The 21651-nt window shown below is 38.9% G+C and overlaps 3 protein-coding genes across 4 annotated transcripts in view; all 3 read right to left on the reverse strand.

The window, feature by feature from the left end:
• Positions 1-21651, reverse strand: part of LOC140536165 (uncharacterized) — a 206667-nt gene that overhangs the window by 173496 nt on the left and 11520 nt on the right. The window lies entirely within an intron of this gene.
• The window catches only part of LOC140536166 (uncharacterized), a 97505-nt gene that overhangs the window by 64335 nt on the left and 11519 nt on the right, over positions 1-21651 (reverse strand). The gene's annotated exons all lie outside the window — the stretch shown is intronic.
• Positions 1-21651, reverse strand: part of LOC140536266 (uncharacterized) — a 37766-nt gene that overhangs the window by 13626 nt on the left and 2489 nt on the right. Inside the window, exons 2-16 of the mRNA XM_072657984.1 lie at positions 18515-18574; positions 17730-18086; positions 17431-17481; positions 16954-17304; positions 14704-14793; positions 12812-12977; positions 12058-12231; positions 9351-9524; positions 9050-9223; positions 8797-8970; positions 8544-8717; positions 8288-8461; positions 4940-5113; positions 4276-4446; positions 3316-3362 (exon numbers count right to left, since the gene is read on the reverse strand). Of these exons, the coding sequence (XP_072514085.1) occupies positions 3316-3362; positions 4276-4446; positions 4940-5113; positions 8288-8461; positions 8544-8717; positions 8797-8970; positions 9050-9223; positions 9351-9524; positions 12058-12231; positions 12812-12977; positions 14704-14793; positions 16954-17304; positions 17431-17481; positions 17730-18086; positions 18515-18574 (2511 nt within the window). The remainder of the gene's footprint in view (positions 1-3315; positions 3363-4275; positions 4447-4939; positions 5114-8287; positions 8462-8543; positions 8718-8796; positions 8971-9049; positions 9224-9350; positions 9525-12057; positions 12232-12811; positions 12978-14703; positions 14794-16953; positions 17305-17430; positions 17482-17729; positions 18087-18514; positions 18575-21651) is intronic.

Here is a 21651-nt window from a genome sequence, read left to right on the forward strand (position 1 = left end):
CCACAGGTGAACTGCAATGGTAAAGACTTCTGCAGCTCTGTTAATGTCTGGGTCTGTACATCGCCAGCGGTAGGTTAAGAGGGGACTCTTTAGGAAGATGTACATTTGGCTCACCTCTTGGGAATAGTACAGTAGATTACATAATAACAGATTTAGACCCTTTCTCTCTCAGCGCATTCACTATAACACCACTAACCCCTCTGTCTGATCACAGCCAGAATAACAGCAGTGCACACACACAGCCCAGTAAGCTGTACAACATCCGGGGGCCATACAGATGAGCCCGAAACAATGACCGAGGCATCTGTGTGAACGGTAGTCTGGGGAAGGTAATGTGCAGCATTATTAATTCAAGACTTGGACTTCCTTATAAAACACAGTGTCTTCAGTAAAAATCACAGAACAGCAGGTCATATTTACACCCTACAGTTCCTACAGACCCTACACCCTAGCAGTCAGTGAGCTGAGAGAGAAAGCTGCAGGTTATTCTACACAATTAAACTACGAATTCCCTTTCAAACACCAGTCCGGATTCGGCTCAAATTATTTCAATCAATTATAGAATTGATTCTCCTGTATGGTAGTGAGGTATGGGGGCACTTTCAAATCATAATTCTGACCAATGGGAGAAACATCCCACAGAAATTATGCAAACTGAATTCTGTAAAAATATCCTGCAGGTGCACCGAAACACAACAAACAACGCCTGCAGAGCCGAATTAGGACAATATCCATTATTACTCAAAATAGGGCTGGGCAAAAGATCATATCTCAGTATATTTTAGCTGAATGGCGATACGATATACAATATGATATTATATACATTGTGAAAAATAATGTGAAAAAATATCTTATGAATATTATACAAACACAGGTCAAACCGGGTCACTCATCATCCATGCCATGTCCTGTAAAAGTGAGTTTACTTTTTAATAACTGTATGTTAAAAGTATAACTTTATTAAATGAAAGCTAATTTAGGCCTAATGAAATATGATTAACACCTCAGTGTACACTAGAGATTAATTTAATTTTGTTACAATTTTAAGTCATTAGGTCTATATAAAATGTAGTAGTAGGGAATACTGTATAAATACTGGAAAAACTGTCCAGTCTAAGGACATTTTACATTGTATGCTGTAGCTAATTTAATAGAGGATGTTTTTAATGAAATAGGTAATAAATATTTAACTGATATAACTCATTGTAAATGCATACAGTTAAATAAACTCACTTTAACTGCTTAATTCCAGCTTTGAGAAATGTATATATATATATATATACACATGGACAAAATTGTTGAAACCCCTCGATTAATGAAAGAAAAACCCACAATAGTCACAGAAATAACTTGAATCTGACAAAAGTAATAATAAATAAAAATTATATTCCAGAAACAAAAGCACTGACAGCTAAACCCTGTGCAGAATTCTCCACTGGAGATCACCAGTCCTTATACAGCACCCTCCACACCTGTCCATCTCGACCCCCAGCTTGTCCCTCCAGGCCTACCATGCAGCACTGCTTTATTAAAAGCTTTGACACATTTGTATAAAACCTGGCCCGACATGGTGTGGAGATCCAAGTCCGGCAAGCCAGAGAGGTCCAATAATGGGACCGACACATTGTCCAAAGCTGGAGTGAGTGCAGTCTTTGGGAAAGTGTTTTTGTGTGAGTTAGAGAGAGGGAGAGAAAGACACAGTTTGTGTAAGAGAGACACTGTGTGTTTCTGTGTGTGTGTGTGTGTGTGAGAGAGAGGCCCTGTCCCAATTCTCAAAGCCCCTGCTGCAAGCGCACTTGTATGAAGCTGTGGAGGGGGGTGCTGTAATCAACGCAGATTCTGCACTGTTGGAGAATTCTTGTTGACTCAGTAATAAAATCCAGTTTCAGAGCTGGATCTGTCTGTTTTTACTGCATATTAATACTCCATTATGTAGAACACAGCTAACAGTAGCAGACTACCAGTATCCTCTAGTCCTCAGATCTCTGTGAACGCCCCACTAACTTCACTGTTCACTAAATCTTTAACACACAAACCGTTCAGGTTCCAGCTGCTGACAGCTCCTAGTAATCTCACCCAGTTCTCCTGCTTTTGCTGAGTCTGTCTATCCCCTCATCTGACAGTATCAGGAGCATGGTGCTACCGCTAGTGTCGCTAAGCTAAGTCAAAGTACACAAGCTGAGGAGCTAACGGTGAACTGGCTAAGTAGCTAAAAGGGCTAACGTATATAGCAGGGATGTAGGCTTAGTTTTCTACACTGTAAATTACACACTGTATCTGTTACTCCAGTAAAACACTGTGTTCAGGTGTGTAGTGAGGTAGACAGCTAACTAACGTAGCACAAGACCACAATATGAGCGTCTAGCCCGTTAGCTTTAGCTGTAGCGATCATTTCAGTGATAAATAACCAATGATGGCAAGTGCAGGTCCAGTAAGTACAAATCCACTCCAGGATTTTATTCCAACTGTCTGGACAGTTCAGCTACACCAGCTCAGCTGCAGCAGCGCTTTCCCAGGTAGTTTTTACTGTCTGGACCTTTATTTGCCCCCTCTGTAACTAACGGGACCCCAACCCGCTCTTTTGATGACTGGATCTATAATCTTCTGTGAGTTTTGGGAAAGGGATGTGATCCCCTCAGGATATTAAACATTTCCATCCATCTTCTCTGTGGTTGGTGCAGTTTGCTGCTCAGCAGCTGCTCGTCATTGCTGCTCTCTAGTGTGAAGAGTGCTGCTTTCTGCCCCCTGGTGGTGCACACATCTCTGTGATGGTGCTGCACAGAAACCCGTCTATACGACTCTGCTGCTGAAACACCAAATACTGCAGTTTCCCCGATGCTGGGTTTAGCAGGTGCTGCTATTTTCTCTGTGCTGCTGCTAAAATGGAGAAGTGGTCGGGGCAGAGAATCAGTAGAAGGATGATGGAAGGTTAAAATCACTACAGCAAGTTAAACAGTGCTTTTTCTCCTAACTGCAGAATTTCCACACACACCTCCCCCAAACCCATTTCAGTCTAGATAAAGAAACAGAGAACAGACTCCACCTAAACACTCTCCTTCTCCATCTTTCTGCTGTTTTATGGAGGAACGGCACTGAGTCGCAGGGGATCATGGGTAACTGCCTTCAACAAAGTGTGATCTGATGCAGACTGACGAGAGGGAGCATCAACTGCGAGGGGTGCAAGGGTGAGAGAGAGAGAGAGAGGGAGAGAGAAAGAGAGAGAGAGAGAGAGAGAGAGAGAGCGAGAGAGAGAGAGAGAGAGAGAGAGGGAGTGTGAGGTAATGTGTCTATACAGGGCGTCTCATATGTACTTACACTTCTTCAGTCCTGCTTTGATTCTGATCTCCCCTCCATGGTCCACTCTACACACACACACACACACACACACACACACACAGATCAGGACATCTAAATTGTTTCTTTCTTTTAGTGTTTATATACTTTCTTTCTCTCTCTCTCTCTCTCTCTCTCTCTCTCTCTCTCTCTCTCTCACACACACACACACACACACACTAATCTGACTGATGTATTTAAATGTAGGGGAGTGTGGGGTAAGATGGGGCAGTGGGTGAGTGAAGCACCCCCTGTATCTGAGCAGCTGTACATCATGTCTGTCCTGTAACCCTACAGTTAGACCGCATTGTCCTTCTTCATACTGCTGTGGAAGGAAGAAGAATGTGGACGAAGTAATAAAGAATATTTTAATAAAAACTGTTTTTCACCTGTTCAGAGTTTATTTCTCTCAGATCAGGTTTAATCAGTCTCACATCAACAGTAATTTCTCCCAGTTTTATAAAGCTCTATCAGATATGCAAATGAACCGCAATGTGAGAACCTTTGAGTGGATCAGCAGGAGTGTAATGATAATAATAATGAATAACTGACATCATATTCAGATACTCCGTCACCAAGACCTCTCAGTTCAGACACGTATCTAATCAGCCAATCATGAGGCAGCAGTGCAGTGCATCATATCATGCAGATATGAGCAACAGCTTCAGCTAATGTTCACATCCACCATCAGAATGAGGAAGAAATGTGATCTCTGATGGACAACTACACATGTTTACTACAAATTAGTGCATTCTTCTCAGAGACCCTGTCAGACTCAATCAACACACCCTCTTCTTCTGTATGAATTCAGGCTGGTGCTGAAAGCTAAGATAATACAGACCGTTCTCTGAACAGTTGCAAATCTGCACATGCACCCCTCACACATTTAAAGACTCAGAAACGGTTCACACTCACACACACACACACACACATTGTTTATACCTGAGTGTGTTGAGCTTGCAACGTGGGTCCTGCAGTTTAGCAGAGAGCAGCTTCACTCCTGACTTTCCTGGATGGTTGTAGGTCAGATCCAGCTCTTTCAGGTGGGAGTTTGAACTCAGACATGAAGCCAGAGAAGAACATCCTTTCTCTGTGATCATACAGTAAGGTAATCTGCAGAGATGAAGGAAAAATAGGAAGATAGAATGAGTGAGATACAAACTGTTGGTATTTTTGTAGTTAAAAGAACACTGTAATCTCAGTCTTCTTTTAGGACACAAACTTTCCTTGTGCTCTGACAGTAGCGAAATTTCACTGGAAACTATGTAGCCAATGATTTTTCCCTTTTTTCCCCATGTGTAACTCCCCCGAGCACTAGCAATGCTCCTGACACTAGGAGGACAAGGACTGAACATGCTGATACATCCAGACGACGATGTGTTCTTTCAAACTGCCACCAATGCGGTATTGACAGGCAGCCAACACACTCTGAGGAAAGTGCTGGGTCCTGAGCTTCACAGCTCCAGCTAACAGGTGCCTGTGCTAACATTGCTTAAGAGTGATGAGGGGAGAGAGAACAGCCAGTTATGCTCTGTTGGATTCTGGACACTAATAGCAAATGACACCGGGGGCATTAGATCGCTAAGCCACTCAGACAAACACTGACCTGAGTGTCTCCAGTTTACAGTGTGAACTCTTCAGTCCAGCAGAGAGTTTCTCCACTCCTGAATCCTGCAGGTCATTGTCCGTGAGGTCCAGCTCTTTCAGGACAGAGATTTCCAGATTTAAAACTGATCCCAGATTTTCACAAGACTTTCCTCCAAGATTACACAAAGCTAGCCTGAAAAGGAAAAGTAAATAGAATGTCCTCAAATGTTTGGCAGACGTTTAACAAGATAATATTAATCACAATATTAATAAACATTGATTAGATTTTTCTAAATACAAAGATAAACAGGTTCCAGGGCATGCATAGAAACAGCAGGCTGTTGTCTGAAGCGTTTATTTTCTTGCATCATAAATATTTCAAGTTCTCATTCTCATCTTATTCATGGTTTAGAAGAACTCCTGTAAGTTTATGACATAGTTAATAGTATGGCTAGCTCAGACTTTGCTATAGTTTACTCTGGTTTAGTGAGTAATGAAAGAGTTCATGCAGGTTAATCACCATTTGTGTTGGTTAATCTATTTGGTACTATTAGCAGAGGTAGGAGTAGGTCTATGTGTGGTCACAAGCAAGTGTCAAGTCTTAAACTTCAAGTCTCAAGTTACTTTGTTAAGATTCAAGCAAGTGAAGTCCAGTTCCTGCTATAAGTCAAGCAAGTCTCAAGTGAGGTCATACTACTCAACTACTCCATTTTCCACATATAAGTGAGTTAAAAGACAGTGGTCATGAAGAGAGCTCTGGGCTCTGGGTCCTTCAGAAAGAAGGCTGAATATTCAGATGAGTCTGGGAACTCATTAAAAAAGATCTCAGAACAAAGAGAGGTTCCACTGTCTGCTAAATCATTTGGAACAAAAAGTGAAACAGCTGCAACATGACCAGACCCTAAAAAGTTCTGCCCAAGATCAGACCACAGGATACATAAAGAAGACTCCAGCAATCCTTAAACAAAATCATTGGACATACAGATAGCTCTCACCACAGTTGATGAACTACAGCATCTACCATCAGAAAGAGACCATTCCATTTTCATGGGAGATGTGCAAGGAGGAAACCACTGCTGCCAGAGAACATCTGGACAAAGAGCAGGACCCCTGGAACAACGTGCTTTAATCATGCACTGATTTCTGAAATTCCAGACTGATTTCGAGACTCTACAGTCTCCCACAATCAACTCTAAAATCAGACTTGTGAACATCATAGGTCACATCTGTTAAATGTGGGTTATACTTGGCTCAGTGCAACTGGCTCAAGGGTGTGTTGCGTGCCACACGTCACTTTATTCAAAAGGGATGAATTACATCATACAGCAGAAACGCTACCTGTAAGTCAGTGCAGTCATGACCAAGAATGAAATTTCATTTGTCTTGTCATTGTACTTTACTTTACAGTGTGTTCTAATAAAGAAACTTCTGTCTCGCTCAAACATGAATGCTGGTGTGTTCATGTGACTGGTGAACGCTGCTGATGAGAAAGTGTCTGAATAAGTTATTGATTCCTTTGTTTTTACAGCGATTTAGTAAACTAAATTTTATATAGTGCAATATTAATCAGTGATTGGAGATTAGTTTTGGTCACAGTCATAGTTTAGACTCATAAGAGTCAAATTAAAATATTAACCCTGGAACTGCAGGCAGTATAGCGAGGACTCGATTAGGGACTTAGCATGAAAAGCTGAAAAGACAGTCCTGAACCTTTCTTTGTGGATGTTGTTGTGACAGATGAAGTTGAATGTTGTGGTGGTTGTGTCACTGATTTATTTTCTGCAGATGTTGCATAATCACTGTTCTCTTTTTTACAACTATCATTGATTGCATAATCCTAGTACACAACCTTTATTGTTTTTGGAAAAGCCGCTTCCATGACACAAGCTTCTTTGTATGCTGGTCTCTGCTGGTCTCAAGTCATCAAGTCATGAATACTAAGACAAAGTCAAGTCGTTTTTTTTTTCATCAGTGTTAGTCAAGCTAGTCCCATGTGACTCAATTCCCTCATGTTTAATACTAAGTTAAGAGGTGGCTTAAATAAAGGTGTTCTTCTGTATGTTTGGTAACTGTGAATTACAAGTTTCACATGATTTGTACATTTATTAGTGGATTTCTAAGACTATTAAAATGCACAATAAACGTTAGTGTAGCTAGAGGACTATTATGAACTGTGTCAATAGTGATCCTACTGATTTCTCAATAAGAGATTTCCATGTGAACCTGCATTATGGAATTGATTCTAATTTGTTAATGAAGTTTTTCATGTAAATAAGGGTTTTTGGATGGTGAACCCAGTCCTGGATCTGGATATAGAGAGTCCTGGAGCTGGAAACCTTGCAGCCGGAGAGGACTGAACTTCAACGTCAGAGCATTCAAAACAATTGGGGCACAGATAAGAATACACATTACACACTGCCCGGGATGTTTTATTTTGAAAACTCTTCTTTTAGAATTGTATTATTGGCATTTTTTTTTTTTTTTTTTGCAGTGATCAGAGTATGAATGAAAAAAATGAAAATGAAAATGAATGTTTTCTTTAACTGAGTTATTCAAACCTCTCCTGTGTGGTTACATAGGGTGACAGGTGACATATTTAGTAGCAAACCACCATAAAGGGCAACACATACATTCTCAGGCTCCTTCAATCTCACCAAACACAAAACACATCTTACTAAGAACGTCTGCCATTAAGTAAAGAACTCTTACATCATAAGCATTTCCTAATCCACAGCCCTCTACTCAAAGTGTTATTTATTAAGTGCTACTTACACAGTGTTACTTCACTCGAGGGGTGTGGTTAAAAGGATAGTTTTTTAGCACAACTGTTTAGTTAAATACTTATTTATTTACTTATTATTTACTTTACTGGCTGACATTGATAGTAAAACTTATCACTCTCTCCTCGCTGGTTAAACAATAGCAGCAGCGCTGTACAGTTACAAATACGGAGACTCTAAAGCTAGGTTTATTCTTGTCGCAATGCAACTAGCTCGAGGGCGTGTGCTCCAAAAACAATACTAGTGACTAGTGACACAACACTTATTAAGTGCTTCTCACACTGTGTTACTCGATGTTTGTCTGTCAAACAAAGGTGTGTGGTTAAACATTTAAGGAGAAATTTTTAGCACAACTGTTTAGTTAAATAGTTATTGAAGTAAAAGCCTCTCTTGATAAATGAGTTGGGTTAGCCTTTTTATAAAAATACAGTATATGAAGAGAACTGTGCTAAAATCAGTGGAAAAAAGATGCATCAGCAGCCTCCATTGTTCTGTATGTTCGTCTTGTCTGTGTTCGTCCTACAGTCTTACTTGTTCTGGTTTTGATCTTGTTCCTGTCTAAGTTTCTAAAACTTAGAAACACTAACCTGAGAATCTGCAGTTTATAGTGAGGACTCTTCAGTCCAGCAGAGAGTTTCTCCACTCCTGAATCCTGGAGGTCATTGTTACTGAGGTCCAGTTCTTTTAGGGAGGAGGTTTCTGATTGTAGAACTGACTGCAGAGTCTCACAGGACTGTTCACTGAGTTTACACAGAGCAAGTCTGTAAAGAGAAAGTAATGTTAACATTTTTTAAATGCTGTTTTAATGTTTTAATTGGATTTTAAACAGACAGAAACACTGACCTGAGAATCTGCAGTTTACAGTGAGGACTCTTCAGTCCAGCAGAGAGTTTCTCCACTCCTGAATCCTGCATGTCATTGTTACTGAGGTCCAGCTCTTTCAGGGAGGAGGTTTTTGATTGTAGAACTGACTGCAGAGTCTCACAGGACTGTTCACTGAGTTTACACAGAGCAAGTCTGCAAAGAAGAGTATGACACCTTACAGAACACTGAAGATATGTTACAGTTAAATGTAAAGAAGCTTTGAAACACTGACCTAAGAATCTGCAGTTTACAGTGAGGACTCTTCAGCCCAGCAGAGAGTTTCTCCACTCCTGAATCCTGCAGGTTATTGTTACTGAGGTCTAGCTCTTTCAGGGAGGAGGTTTTTGATTGTAGAACTGACTGCAGCGTCTCACAGGACTGTTCACTGAGTTTACACAGAGCAAGTCTGCAAAGAAGAGTATGACACCTTACAGAACACTGAAGATATGTTACAGTTAAATGTAAAGAAGCTTTGAAACACTGACCTAAGAATCTGCAGTTTACAGTGAGGACTCTTCAGCCCAGCGGAGAGTTTCTCCACTCCTGAATCCTGCAGGTCATTGTTACTGAGGTCCAGATCTTTCAGGGAGGAGGTTTCTGAGTGTAGAACTAACTGCAGAATCTCACAGGACTGTTTACTGAGCTTACACAGAGCAAATCTGTAAAGAAGTAAATACAACACATTTAAAAAACATTCAGTGGAACATGTTTTAACGAAATATATGTAATCTGAAAATCTGCAGGTAGGTAGTTTACCTTTAAGGAAAGAAATGACAGAATTCTGACCTGAGTGTCTCCAGTTTACAGTGTGAACTCTTCAGTCCAGCACAGAGCTTCTCCACTCCTGAATCCTGCACACTGTTGTCACTGAGGTCCAGCTCTTTCAGGGAGGAGTTCTCTTTTTGTAAAACTGACTGCAGAGTCTCACAGGACTGTGCATTGACATTGCAGCCAGATAATCTACAGACAGGGATAAATGTGATTACAATTTTAGTACAATATTTGAAATGTCATAAACTCTGTGTATATTTGGAATGACCAGAACAAATTTTAGCCATGTGCTGCACTGGCCCACCACATTCTCTAACGCACACCATTTCAGTCTCTTGAATGTTTATACCAACTGTGCAACTCTTTAACCAAACCAACCAAAGCCATGTAATGAGTTAATGGCACTGAGAGTGGACACATTAAATACTTCTAAAAAGTGTCATTCATTAACACTATAAAAATGTATACTCCACCACTCCTTCACAGTAATGAATCCTAAAGCAGCATTCATCCTATTCGGCGTGCCTATGTGTTTCAGGGAGGAAGAAAACACCACCTACAGACCACATGCACCTAACCACCTACATAAAAACTGCCTAACATTTATCCAGGGCCAAAAAGTAGCTTAGCCTTGCCTAGCCTACTCCTTACCACAAACAATAATAATAATATAAGTACTTATATTATTACTATATTATTATTATAATTATAATACTATATTATATATATAATTAAACCCTGGTCTGTCACTGGGAGGGCAGTGTTGTTACTGTGGTAATGTAACCAATCTCACTTATGGAAAATTGAGATTTCATATAAACCAGCACACTATTTCTTTTCTCGATTTTTGCATGTTTCTATGCCATGTGGGTTAGTTGTGAATTTAAGGGCGTAGCTCATCAACTCTCCAGCTCTGTGTCCAGATCTGATCTCCTTTTCCTTTACCGAAGTCTAGTTAGCTGATAGGAGCTACAGTGAGTTATTGTTTAAGTGCCCTTGAGGGTGCAGGGTAGCTCATCTCAGAGAGACTAGATGTGAGAAGTCTCTGTTGACCATATGAGCTTCCTTCCTTGTCTTTAACCCCTTAAAAAGGCAATGGCCTGTTGGAGAACTGAAAGTTATTACAAACTTCTTTTACCAAATGATTTTGCCCCATTAATTTGTACAGAAGACCATGTAGTTACTGAAAAATACACCTGTGTGTAATAAGCCTTTTTGTGTTAATTATGTTTGTATGTTAACACTCTTTTGTTTATGCACGGCACAATTACGTTGAACCGATAAACTGTACCTTCTTTGTTCACCACTAACCAATGAAATGTCAAAACACTGTACTTCTTCTGCTTGAGAATCTGATCTGTGCTGAACAGAATTTGCTGAAATTTATTGTTACGGTGAGCTGTGGGGTGTTGACTCCAGTGCAGAGTCTTTTGCTTTTCTCTGCTGTTCACAACTATTCTCTTTTTATTCTTTTCCAGTTTCATGGTTTCTCTCTGAACCCACTATTACCATCCATCCCTCTACAAAGGTGAGACAGAGAAGTGTTGTTTGGTTGGGTATACATATACACACTGTGCCATGGGCCTGGTCAGCGCTGATTACCGCTGGAGATTTTGGGATTGGTTACAGTAATAGATCCACCTGCTCTACTACTGTGCTGGCCAGACCCCCTGCTGGTGGCTGGTGGTACATGCTGCATGCATACAGTTATCACAGGATCAGATCTGGATGTCAGAATTTAAATGAATGTCACTGTTGGATTCAGTCAGAGTGAATACCCAGCCCTTGTATTAAATGCTACTATCAACTGTTGTGAGAAAAGCTTCTCAGCTCTCACTGCAGTGAAGACCAAGTACTGTAACAAAATGGATGCTGAGCCAGATCAGTGTTTGAAGCTCACAGTTCTCATCCCTGATATCACATGGCTATGCTTTCTGTGTGTCTAGTTTATCTGACACCAGTTATGCTGGAAATAATTTTCTGTTAATGAAATGATGTTTATTCAGGTTGTCTTTGTTTTATATTAAACTTTATTTGAAGATCTGAAACAATTAAGTGTAACAAATAATGGAGAGAATGACCAGATTTTGAGCTGACAGGATGACTACAGCAAGTTGAATAATCACAAAAGCATCTCTGAATGCAGAGCACGCCAAACCTTGAGATGGATGTCAGCCAGCAACTCTACAGTCTGATGAATCTAAATGTCTGCTTAGAAATGTAGAGAGTAGGATCAGAATGTGAGCTCCCAGTGTGCTGGAACATTTTAGAGAACAGCGCAAATACAGATATTTGAACACATTTCACTGATGTCAACATAAACAGTGAGGCTGGCATAAATGAACTAATGTAACTAATGAGTTTTACAACCAGTTAAAAACAATAAAGTGAAGGAAAGTAAGTCAGGTGAACAGAGGGGTAAAGCAGTGTTGGCAAACACACAAAGTGCGTTGTCTGCAGCAGGTTAAATGTCCAATAATGTCAAAAATATATTATGACTTATTCCACCTTTTAAAATAAGAAACAATGGAATTAATACAGAAGGAGGTTCATAGGTGTTGAGAAGGTTCATAAATACAATATTAAGTCTATTAAATGTGTCCTGCTGCCTCTTGATAAAATATCACCAGGGTTTCTGCAGGCCGGCATACATTTTCTACAGTGCTGCCACTGAACTGCATTGACTGCATTGAATACTGCAAAAACATATTGTAATTCTGACCTGAGACTCTCCAGTTTACAGCGTGAACTCTTCAGTCCAGCAGAGAGCAGCTCCATCCTCGAACCCTGAAAGTTGTTGTTATGAAGGTCCAGCTCTTTCAGGGAGGAGTTTTCTGTCTGTAGAGCTGCGTTCAAAGTTTCAATGGACTGAACAGTGAGATCACAGCCAGCAAATCTACAGAAGGGGAAAAAATAAATCAGTATTTCATGTAAATTCCATGTATTTCTTGATAATAACTTATAGCCTTGTACTGGACATGGTTTGAGACATCAGCTTGGCTCCTTGTGAAATATGTAATTCAACACTTTAGAATTTCTCAGTTCCTTCTCTGTCTGATATGTGTTGCAAGTTAATCTGGTTAAACTAATGGATTTTGACAGACTGATCTAAATGGACATCTGCAGCTTGGTGTGTACGTACTGCAAGTACATTAATTGTGATCTGTCTGATGGTCACACAGTTTCAAGTCTTCACAGTACTTAGTGATCTTCAGGTTTTTTTTGTTGTTAAATAAATGACATGACTTCTTTATTTTTTGCTAAGTTGAGATCTTCATCTATTGACATTGTTTTAAAAGGAAATGTTTCAATAAATAACTAAATATTTAATAGGGTGTCCTAATTTTTTCAGTATTTAGGTAATGTGGATTCTTTTCCTTAGACCACCCACACTTGTTTCACAATGCTGTATTGTCCACAGATCATAATAATACTGTATTCATTTCAGCATTGTAATCTTTATGATAAGAACGCACCGAGCTGTCCGGCAGTTTGAGACAGCTGGGATGAGTCTCCTGTAACCCTCCTCTGATGTGTTGAATTTCTTCATGTCAAACTCTTTGCGTGGATTTTCTGTCTGGAGACGCAGGTAGGTGATGACTGAGCACTGTTCAGGAGAGAGCTCCTTTACTGAGTTTTTATCTGGAATCAGAGAGAGACAGCAGAAGGCATTTCAGATACTGCTTTCATTCAGCAATAGTTTTTCAGTCTGAATATTAATTAAATACATCTTTAAAAATGGGCTCTTTAAAGGTTCTTTAGTAATATAATGTAGAGCCATGAAAGAATCAGGTGAATGTATAAGTTGGTTTGCTGTGTCTAGTTTAATGGGTTCTTTACAACTTGTTGTAGATGGTTCTTTAAAGAACTTTTACAAAATGTTTTTATTTATTAATTAACATTTTCTTCAGTACTATATGAATATTTTTTTTCATAATGAATGTGCTTCTGATGTGTTCGGTCTGCGGCTTGTCACTGTAATTAATTAATAATAGTGACAAATAATTAATAGATTTTTATTTTTCTGAAATTGAATACATTTAATTCAGTGGTTTGAAATACAAAAGTTTAATAGATATTAGTTACTGTAGTTTATTAATAGCTCTGTACTCTTTGTTTTATTTCAGAAACTGCTACTATTGTGTGTATGCGTACATATACGCCAATGTACAACAGCAACCACTGGAATGTTTCAAGTCACTTAATCCAGTAAACAAGTTAAATCCATCTGATGAATTTGTGCTCTCTGACTGGAGTAGTGCTGTGGTCAATATCGCTTTTAACCAGCTCAGTGTGGAAAATTACAACAAACCTATTTATGTTCCATAAAGATTTTAGACATAATAATATGTAATAGAGAGTGTGGAGAACCTTTAGACTTGTACTTAGCCTTTACATTAAGTGAGGGTTCTTTAGGTTTTCACATTAAAAACCATAAGACATCTACTCAAACATGTCAGTCTTTTAGGGGAAATTAGGTTTGGAGGCAATCAACTTCTAGTTTATTTAGACTTTCACTTCATTACACTACTCAGTTTTCATTTGTGTTGTAGTGCAAAACAAAGTTTAGACTTATACTTATGACTTATTACACTGCTAATTTTTATTTTAGCAATAGTGCAAATGAAAATGAGTGAAAATGAGCTGATTTATTGTGCTTTCTTGGGTCTGCCACTGCCATCTCTATCAGCGGTGTCTAATGACTGCTGTAATTGTATCCACTCACATCCTCTGTGTTTGCATAGTGGTATTACTTGTATTTCTTAGCAGAGACATACTTACTGCAAACTTACTTGCAAAACAACTGAGCTTAGGATAATTTTCTTATGTAGCTCCAAAAATATGGAATACTTTTACATTTTACAGAGAGTACAGAGAGTTGTTGTTGTGCCGGTGTGCTGTATAATAATAAACCCTTTAGCAGCAGTACTGTAATGCTTACTGCCAACATTCACTGCTGAAGGAAATCTATCTTCACTGCTACAATAAAGATCAGGGTTTGGAGCAGAAAAAGAGATTTTTCTACAGCTGTTCTACACAAATGCAACACAATAAACACTGATACAGTCTGTGAAGTTGAGCAGCTGTAGGTAACTGAATTAAAAAAGAGATAATATACACATACTGCTTTCAGCACCAATTACCCATTCCATCACATTACACACATTATTATTATTACTATTAAGTGTTAGTTCTTCTTATGTGATCATACCGAAATAAAAAGCTGCTCAGACATTAAACTGCCTATTAAACTAAACATTGACTGTGCATCCACACATTATTCCCAAAAATGGAGTAATTACATATTTACAGAAATTAAATGTGAGTAATTAAATGTATTTACAGAAAATTATTAATATAAACTTACCTTTCAAGATGTAAACTGTAAAGACAATTAAAATAACAGCAAAAACAGAAATGCAGATGATGGCGATCTTCCAACCATGAAAACCTTTTCCTGAAATATAAATCAGATAAAACTAAATAGCAGGTCAAACATCAAAGGACTTACTTACTAGCCCTAACTACCATATATTAAAGATATTATATACACATACACTATTTCATCTCAAAAAATGAATATCATAAAAAATGTAAAATAACTTAAAAAAAGGAAAACTGTCAAGTGATGTATTTAAGGCAATTGAAATAATACAACCTCAAATTATTAGAATATTCCATTTTGAGCTAATTTGCTATTCAAATAGTATAAATACCATGGATCTCTCAGTCTAGTTCAGCACATAACAACCAGAGTAATTGAGACTGATTACTTGACAGTTACCCACAAGGCAATCATCAACTCCCTCCACAATGTAAGCTACTGAAGGTCATTGCTGAAAAGGCTGGCTGTTCACAGAGTGCTACATCAAAGCATGTTAATGTAAGGTTGTGTGGAAGGGGGAAATGGGCACAAACAAGAAGGAGGACTACAACCTTAATACCAAGCTAATATAATTTTCCAGGGGGAATTAGCACCTGCACACAGTGCCAAAACTACTACATTTACGGCATTTAGCAGACGCTCGTATCCAGAGCGACTTACAAAAGTGCTTTGCTATTTACTCAAGAAAAACCTTAGCTAGTTGGAATAGACTAATAGTTCAAAGATACCTCTAAGCTTAGACATTACTAAACACAAGACAATAAGGTGACCATAGTACTCTGCTATTCGTCCAAGTATTCTTGGAAGAGGTGGGTCTTCAGTCTGCGTTTGAAAACAGCAAGGGACTCTGCCGTTCGGACACCCAGAGGAAGTTCTCCACCAGAAAAAAGCCTGGATGCTACTACCAAATTACTTGCTGACCATGGTATTACTGTACCTGATTGGCCAGCCAACTCTTTAGACCTGAGAAAGATGAGAAACACCCAACCCAGAAATACAGACGAGCTGAAAGCTACTATCAAAGCATTGCATTAATGCAGTAATTTGTGGTAAAGGAGCCGCAACCAAGTATTGAGTTTATAAACATACTAGTCAGAACATGGACATTTCTTTATGGTACATCTGTTTCTGTTTGATCTAATGCAATTCTTCTAATTTGAGATACTGGATTTCTGGTTTCCATGTGTAATGAATATAAAATATGACAGTTTAATTATATTCTTTTTTAGATGCATTAATATGTTTCTAATGTACAGTCCTTTTGTACTACTACTAATAAAATAATAATAATAATAATAATAATAATAATAATAAAGAATGATTTAATTGCTTTTACTGTAAACTATGACATGACATTGTGACACTGTTGTACATACAGAATGCTTGTACTGTGGGATATATTTAGTCTAAACCACCCAATTCTTCAATAAAATCTAAAATCCAGCAAAAAAAATCACCTCAGCTCTGAAGTCAGTGAAAGGCAGGTACAAAAATATATTCAAACATAAAGTTTAAAAAAAAAAGGTTTAAAGGTTACTGCACTAATATGTAATGTGTTAGTCTGAGACAGCTAGTGTTCCCCAATGTAGTCTGAATAAGTCTGATTCTGCATGCTATTTATATAGCTTCCTTACCTGGACTTCTGGACAAAAGCTACTCCTACGCATATTTTTTATTATCCATTGCGGTTGATTTAGTTCCGCTTAGATCTAATCAAAAAGGTACTTTCAGGTTATGTCACACTCATTTAGCTCCACCTTGATACAAATTTGCTTTGGTTGTGTTTTTTTTAAATATTCTGACATCCTCAAAACCTCAGTTGCTCTGGTATATGCATGTCCCTACCATGGTACATACTGCTGTCTCTGCAATTGGTCCTACAGGCCCTAGGGCATGCTTCACCTTACATTCACTCCAGATCAACACCCACGTGAATCCCCTTGTAAATCTAAAGGTCCAGATTTTATTAAATTGTCACCCTACTCATACTATTGGCTGGGCAACCCTAGCTGTCTCAGCACAAGGCCTGGCTGCATATACACATATTAAATGCTTTTACTCAAATCTTCCATCAGTTCGACATAAAATCATTCCAGATTTTATGTGTAAGGAGTTGAGATGTCTACAGTGCTTGACATTGTTCCACTTACAATAACTATGAAAATGAATGAATGCATTTACTTCAAATGAAATTCTTGAGTAATGATAAACTGAAATTGTGATGTCTCTTACCTTTAACTTCAACGTAAAGAGTAATGTCATCATACCAGTCGAGTGATCGAATTAAACATTTATAAGCTCCATCATCAGAAGGTTGGAGTGCTGAGAGTTTCAGTGAGGTGTTTCCTTTCTTCAGCTCTTCTTTAAACAGAGCGGTTCTCCCTCTGTACGACTCCGTCTGATCATGATTTCTGTCTTCATAATTTACATACAGGTGAACTAGTGTGTCTGCCTTTTGGATTCTTGACCACTCCACCATCATATCCTCAGCACTGATGCTGGGTTGGACAGAACAGGGCAGAACCAGATCTTCTCCAGCTTCAGCAACAAGGGGGTCAGCTGGACCCACTACTTTCAGTTGTGCTGAAATTAGAAAGCAATAGGAAAAGAATCAAACAGTGTATTTTTGTGTTCTGTTTTTTTTTTTTTCAACATTCTCACAACAACCAGCGCTCAGGGCAGTACTCATACACTCCACTGCACTCTTACCTGATTCATGAGTGGACAGAGTCAAATTAATTGAGAAGCAGTTGATCTCTCAATGCTATAATACACAACAGTGCTGATTAAAAAAACACACTAACCCAATTTCTGTCTGCTACATTTCTATTACATGGTCAAATTCCCAGATGTTACTTGTGATGTGTATTCATGTACTGAACAGAAAAACTGTTGATTAATGTGAGAAGCTAATGTGACAGTAATGCAGCTGCCGTTATTGCTTTTTAAAGTATTTGAGTATTAAATACTTGTAAAGTATTAAGTATTAAAGCGGTTGTTGCTCTTACCATTAACTTTAACACGAAGAGTTATGTCTTCATAAAAGGAGTCAGATTTAATTAAACACTTGTAAGATCCCTCATCAGAAGGTTGGAGTGCTGAGAGTTTCAGTGAGGCATTTCCTTTCTTCAGTTCTTCTTTAAACATAGCTGTTCTCCCTCTGTAAGACTTTATCTGCTTCTCATTTCTGTCTTTAAAATCTTCATACAGATGCACCAGTCTTTCAGTTTCAGTCCAATCTGTTCTAAGCCACTCCACCATCATATCCACAGCACTGATGTTGGGTTGGAGAGAACAGGGCAGAACCAAGTCTTCTCCAGCTTCAACAACAAGAGGAGCAGCTGGACCAACTACTGTAAAGCGTTCTGCAATGAAGAGCAAACAGAAGAGCAAACATTATTAAAACGCTAACAGATCCATTAACCACCTTCTGGATTCTCTGCAGTTTGCCTATAGAGAAATTGATCTCTGAACATTGAACTTTATTCTTGATCACCTCAACCACACCAATGTAATTGGTCTCATCCAGTTACGAGCCTGCTTCCAGACATGTAGTTTTACAGCTGGTCTTCTGAAGCAGTTGAAGCAACACTTACAGCAGTAATTAATTAGTTTTATCATTTAAAAATACGTAAGACTAAACAGTGGTGTATGCTATGTGCATGGGGGGAAATGTGGCTGTATTAAAGTAACTGAGTTAAGCTGATGAAGTGTTGAGGGAACTGTTAAGGATGTAAAATGAGTCAGACATTATCAGCACTCACTCAGACATTTGCTGCAGGAAAACACTTACCTGATTTGGTCTCCATTAAGCCAGAGAAAGTCAGTAGAATCACCCAGAGAAGCTTCATCCCTGAAAGACAGGTCACAAAAACGTCAGCATGTTTTATTCGTGTGGCTCTGCACAGCTGTTGAGTATGTTAAGTAATTATCAACTTCGTTCAGTAAGGAAACTTATTTCACAAATACACACACACACACAAAGCAAACACACACTACACACATAACACATGTTTAAAAAAGGTCAAGTCAAGTCAAGTGGGTTTATTGTCATTTCAACTACATACAGAGTACACAGTGAAACGAAACAACGTTCCTCCCGGACCATGGTGCAACATAGACAGTGCATACAAGACACAAGTGCAACACAAACAAACAAGTGCGGACAGACAACACAGCCAGTGTTCATGCCAGTACAGGTTCATGCCAGTAAAGCTCAGCTCACTGGTGGTGTCCAGTCCAGCCCTGGCCACTCTCGATAAACCCTTTAATACTAATACAAATGGTTAATAAGAGACAAACTATCAATCCAGTTTAGTCTTTAAAGTTTCCATTTAAAGTTCTGTCCATAATGAAACTCAGTTCACATGTGGTCATTTTAAGACGTGTTTAAATAGCTGGTAGTCACATATGTACAATTTGTAATAAAACAATCAAATAATAAAATGTTTGGTCACAGTGTCAACATTACCACAATGTACTTGAATAAACGTACTAGTGACTACTTATAAAAGGGTGATTAAATATCACTGAGAAGAAGAAAGCGTTTGTGTTTTGACATGCAGTAAAGCTCCAAATATAAACTAATACTAGTGTCTCCCAGGAAATTACAATAATTTTATTCAAAAAGGTAAACTGTCATATATTTTAGATTCATTAGATGCATTTAGTCTTTTATTGTTTTAATGTTGATACTGTTTGTATACTAAAATAAAATATGTTAATAATATGAGAGACTGGATTTCTGATCATGTATGCCATATATTACAAATTAACTTTCAAATTAATATTCTAATTTGTTGAGATACCATAGCATTTTTTTTTTACTAAACCACTAAAATAATTTATAAGTCATTAAATCATGAAGCATGTGGTCAAAAAATAAATAAGCCATAGTGAAAATGTGCAGTATAAAGAAAACAGATAAACACATAGTTCCTACAAACACCAAAACAGTATATTCACCATAAATATCTGCGGGTCTCCTGTCTTCTAAGCATAATTACAGATAACAAAATATTTTTGTAATAATTCACAAATTACAGTTTCAATTAATGTTTTTTAAACATTACAGTATCTGTCTGTAGCCTCAGCCTGTTCCCCTGCAGCACTTATCTTAAACTAAGAGAATCATACATTGATATATCCTCCAGCAAGGTCAGTTTTTGGGTCACAAAGATAAGGTGTGTAAGTAGCAAAACAACAGCAATTTTTAGGGTTTTGTGGACACAGCCCAGGAGCTCCACTACTGCCACTCTGGGCCGTGAGGTGGATCTCTTTGAATCCTTGGATTTCCAGGGATCTCCTTGACTCCCCACACATTGGCAGCGTGTTCAGGTTGGCAAGAGTTCCGTTCGTAGTCAAGAGTTCCGTTCGTAGTCTGGTTCCAGAGGCAAACCTGTTATATGCTTCCTGCTCATGCTTCTAGGCGACCCCGGTTTCAAGCAGTCACTGCATACTAAGGTTTGGCTTGCCTCATTTTCTGGTCAGGCAGCTGGCTCTCCAGCTACCTCCGTATGTTCACAGAGCACGGCTCTGGATCTAGTGTTCTGTCATAGTCAGGAGTATTCTCAGTGTTATTCTGGAGGCAAGCAAGGTATGTTCTCTTCCTGTTCATGTTCCTCAGTTCTAGGCAGTATCTGCTAGTTCAGGTTAGGTTGGCCTCAGTTCTAGGCAGTATCTGCTAGTTCACATTAGGTTGGCCTCATTTTCTGGTCAGGCAGATGGGTCTCCAGCTACTTCCGTTTTTGCCATGAGAACTTTTGCCATGCGTTGCTGCACTTTGCTTTTCTTAGCCCCTTGTTTTGTATTTTGTTATGTTTTAATAAACATTCTTGCTTTGTTCCATCTCTGCGAGTGTTCATCCCTCCTTGTCTGGCCGTACACACTATGACAATTGGGACATATTGCATCAGGTAAATATTAGGGTCAGGGTCAGTTGTTTACTGAAGGGACTAGGCTACAGTACTAGTAAGACATATGTGGTACTTTTTCAGACATTTTCAAACAGTGTTTTATGCACCTGATGTGTCTTGTGTGTTGTAATCTTTTTGAGGGGCTTTATTTGAATATCATTGAGAATAATACCTTAAAATTGTTCAATTTGTGCAAATGTGCGGGTTCCTTGCAAGAAGTGGTCATTTACTGTCCAATATGCCATATAACAGCAATGGATAACACAATTTCACTGTGCAGTGTTGCTTGAATAAACATGGTCTGTGTGGAGGAGCTATCAGGTTCAAGGTACCGCCTACCTGCAGTCCAGTGCCATTTGGGAAACAAGTCAAGTCAAGTGGGTTTTATTGTCATTTCAACTACATACAGAGTACACAGTGAAATGAAACAACGTTCCTCCAGGACCATGGTGCAACATAGACAGTGCATACAAAACACAAGTGCAACACAAACAAGTGCGGACAGACAACACAACACAGTACAGACCAGAGAATAATAAATAATTGCCGGTAGTGTGCAAATTATGCAGTGTGTAAAAAATATTGAGTCCAGTGAGGTAGTAATGTTAGTAGTGCAAATGCTTTGTGCAAAAAAAAATGCTTCCCATTTTATCTGGGGTAAATGGTTAGAGAGAGAGAGAGAGAGAGAGAGAGAGAGAGAGTGTGCATGTAACAAAAAAGACATCAGTTCAGAAGTTGAGTTGAGTTGAGAAGTCTGATGGCTTGGAGGAAGAAGCTGTTGCAGAGTCTGGTCGTGTTGGACCGGATGCTGCGGTACCTACTTCCTGATGGCAGGAGGGAGAACAGTCTGTGTGAAGGGTGGGTGGAGTCATCCACAATGCTGGTTGCTTTGCGGATGCAGCGGGTGGTGTAAATGTCCATGACGGAGGGGAGAGAGACTCCGATGATCCTCTCAGCTGTCCTCACAATGCGTTGGACGGTCTTGCGGTCAGAGGCTGTGCAGGTCCCAAACCAG

This window comes from Salminus brasiliensis, chromosome 15, assembly GCF_030463535.1.
Source record: "Salminus brasiliensis chromosome 15, fSalBra1.hap2, whole genome shotgun sequence".
Taxonomy (NCBI): Eukaryota; Metazoa; Chordata; class Actinopteri; order Characiformes; family Bryconidae; genus Salminus; species Salminus brasiliensis.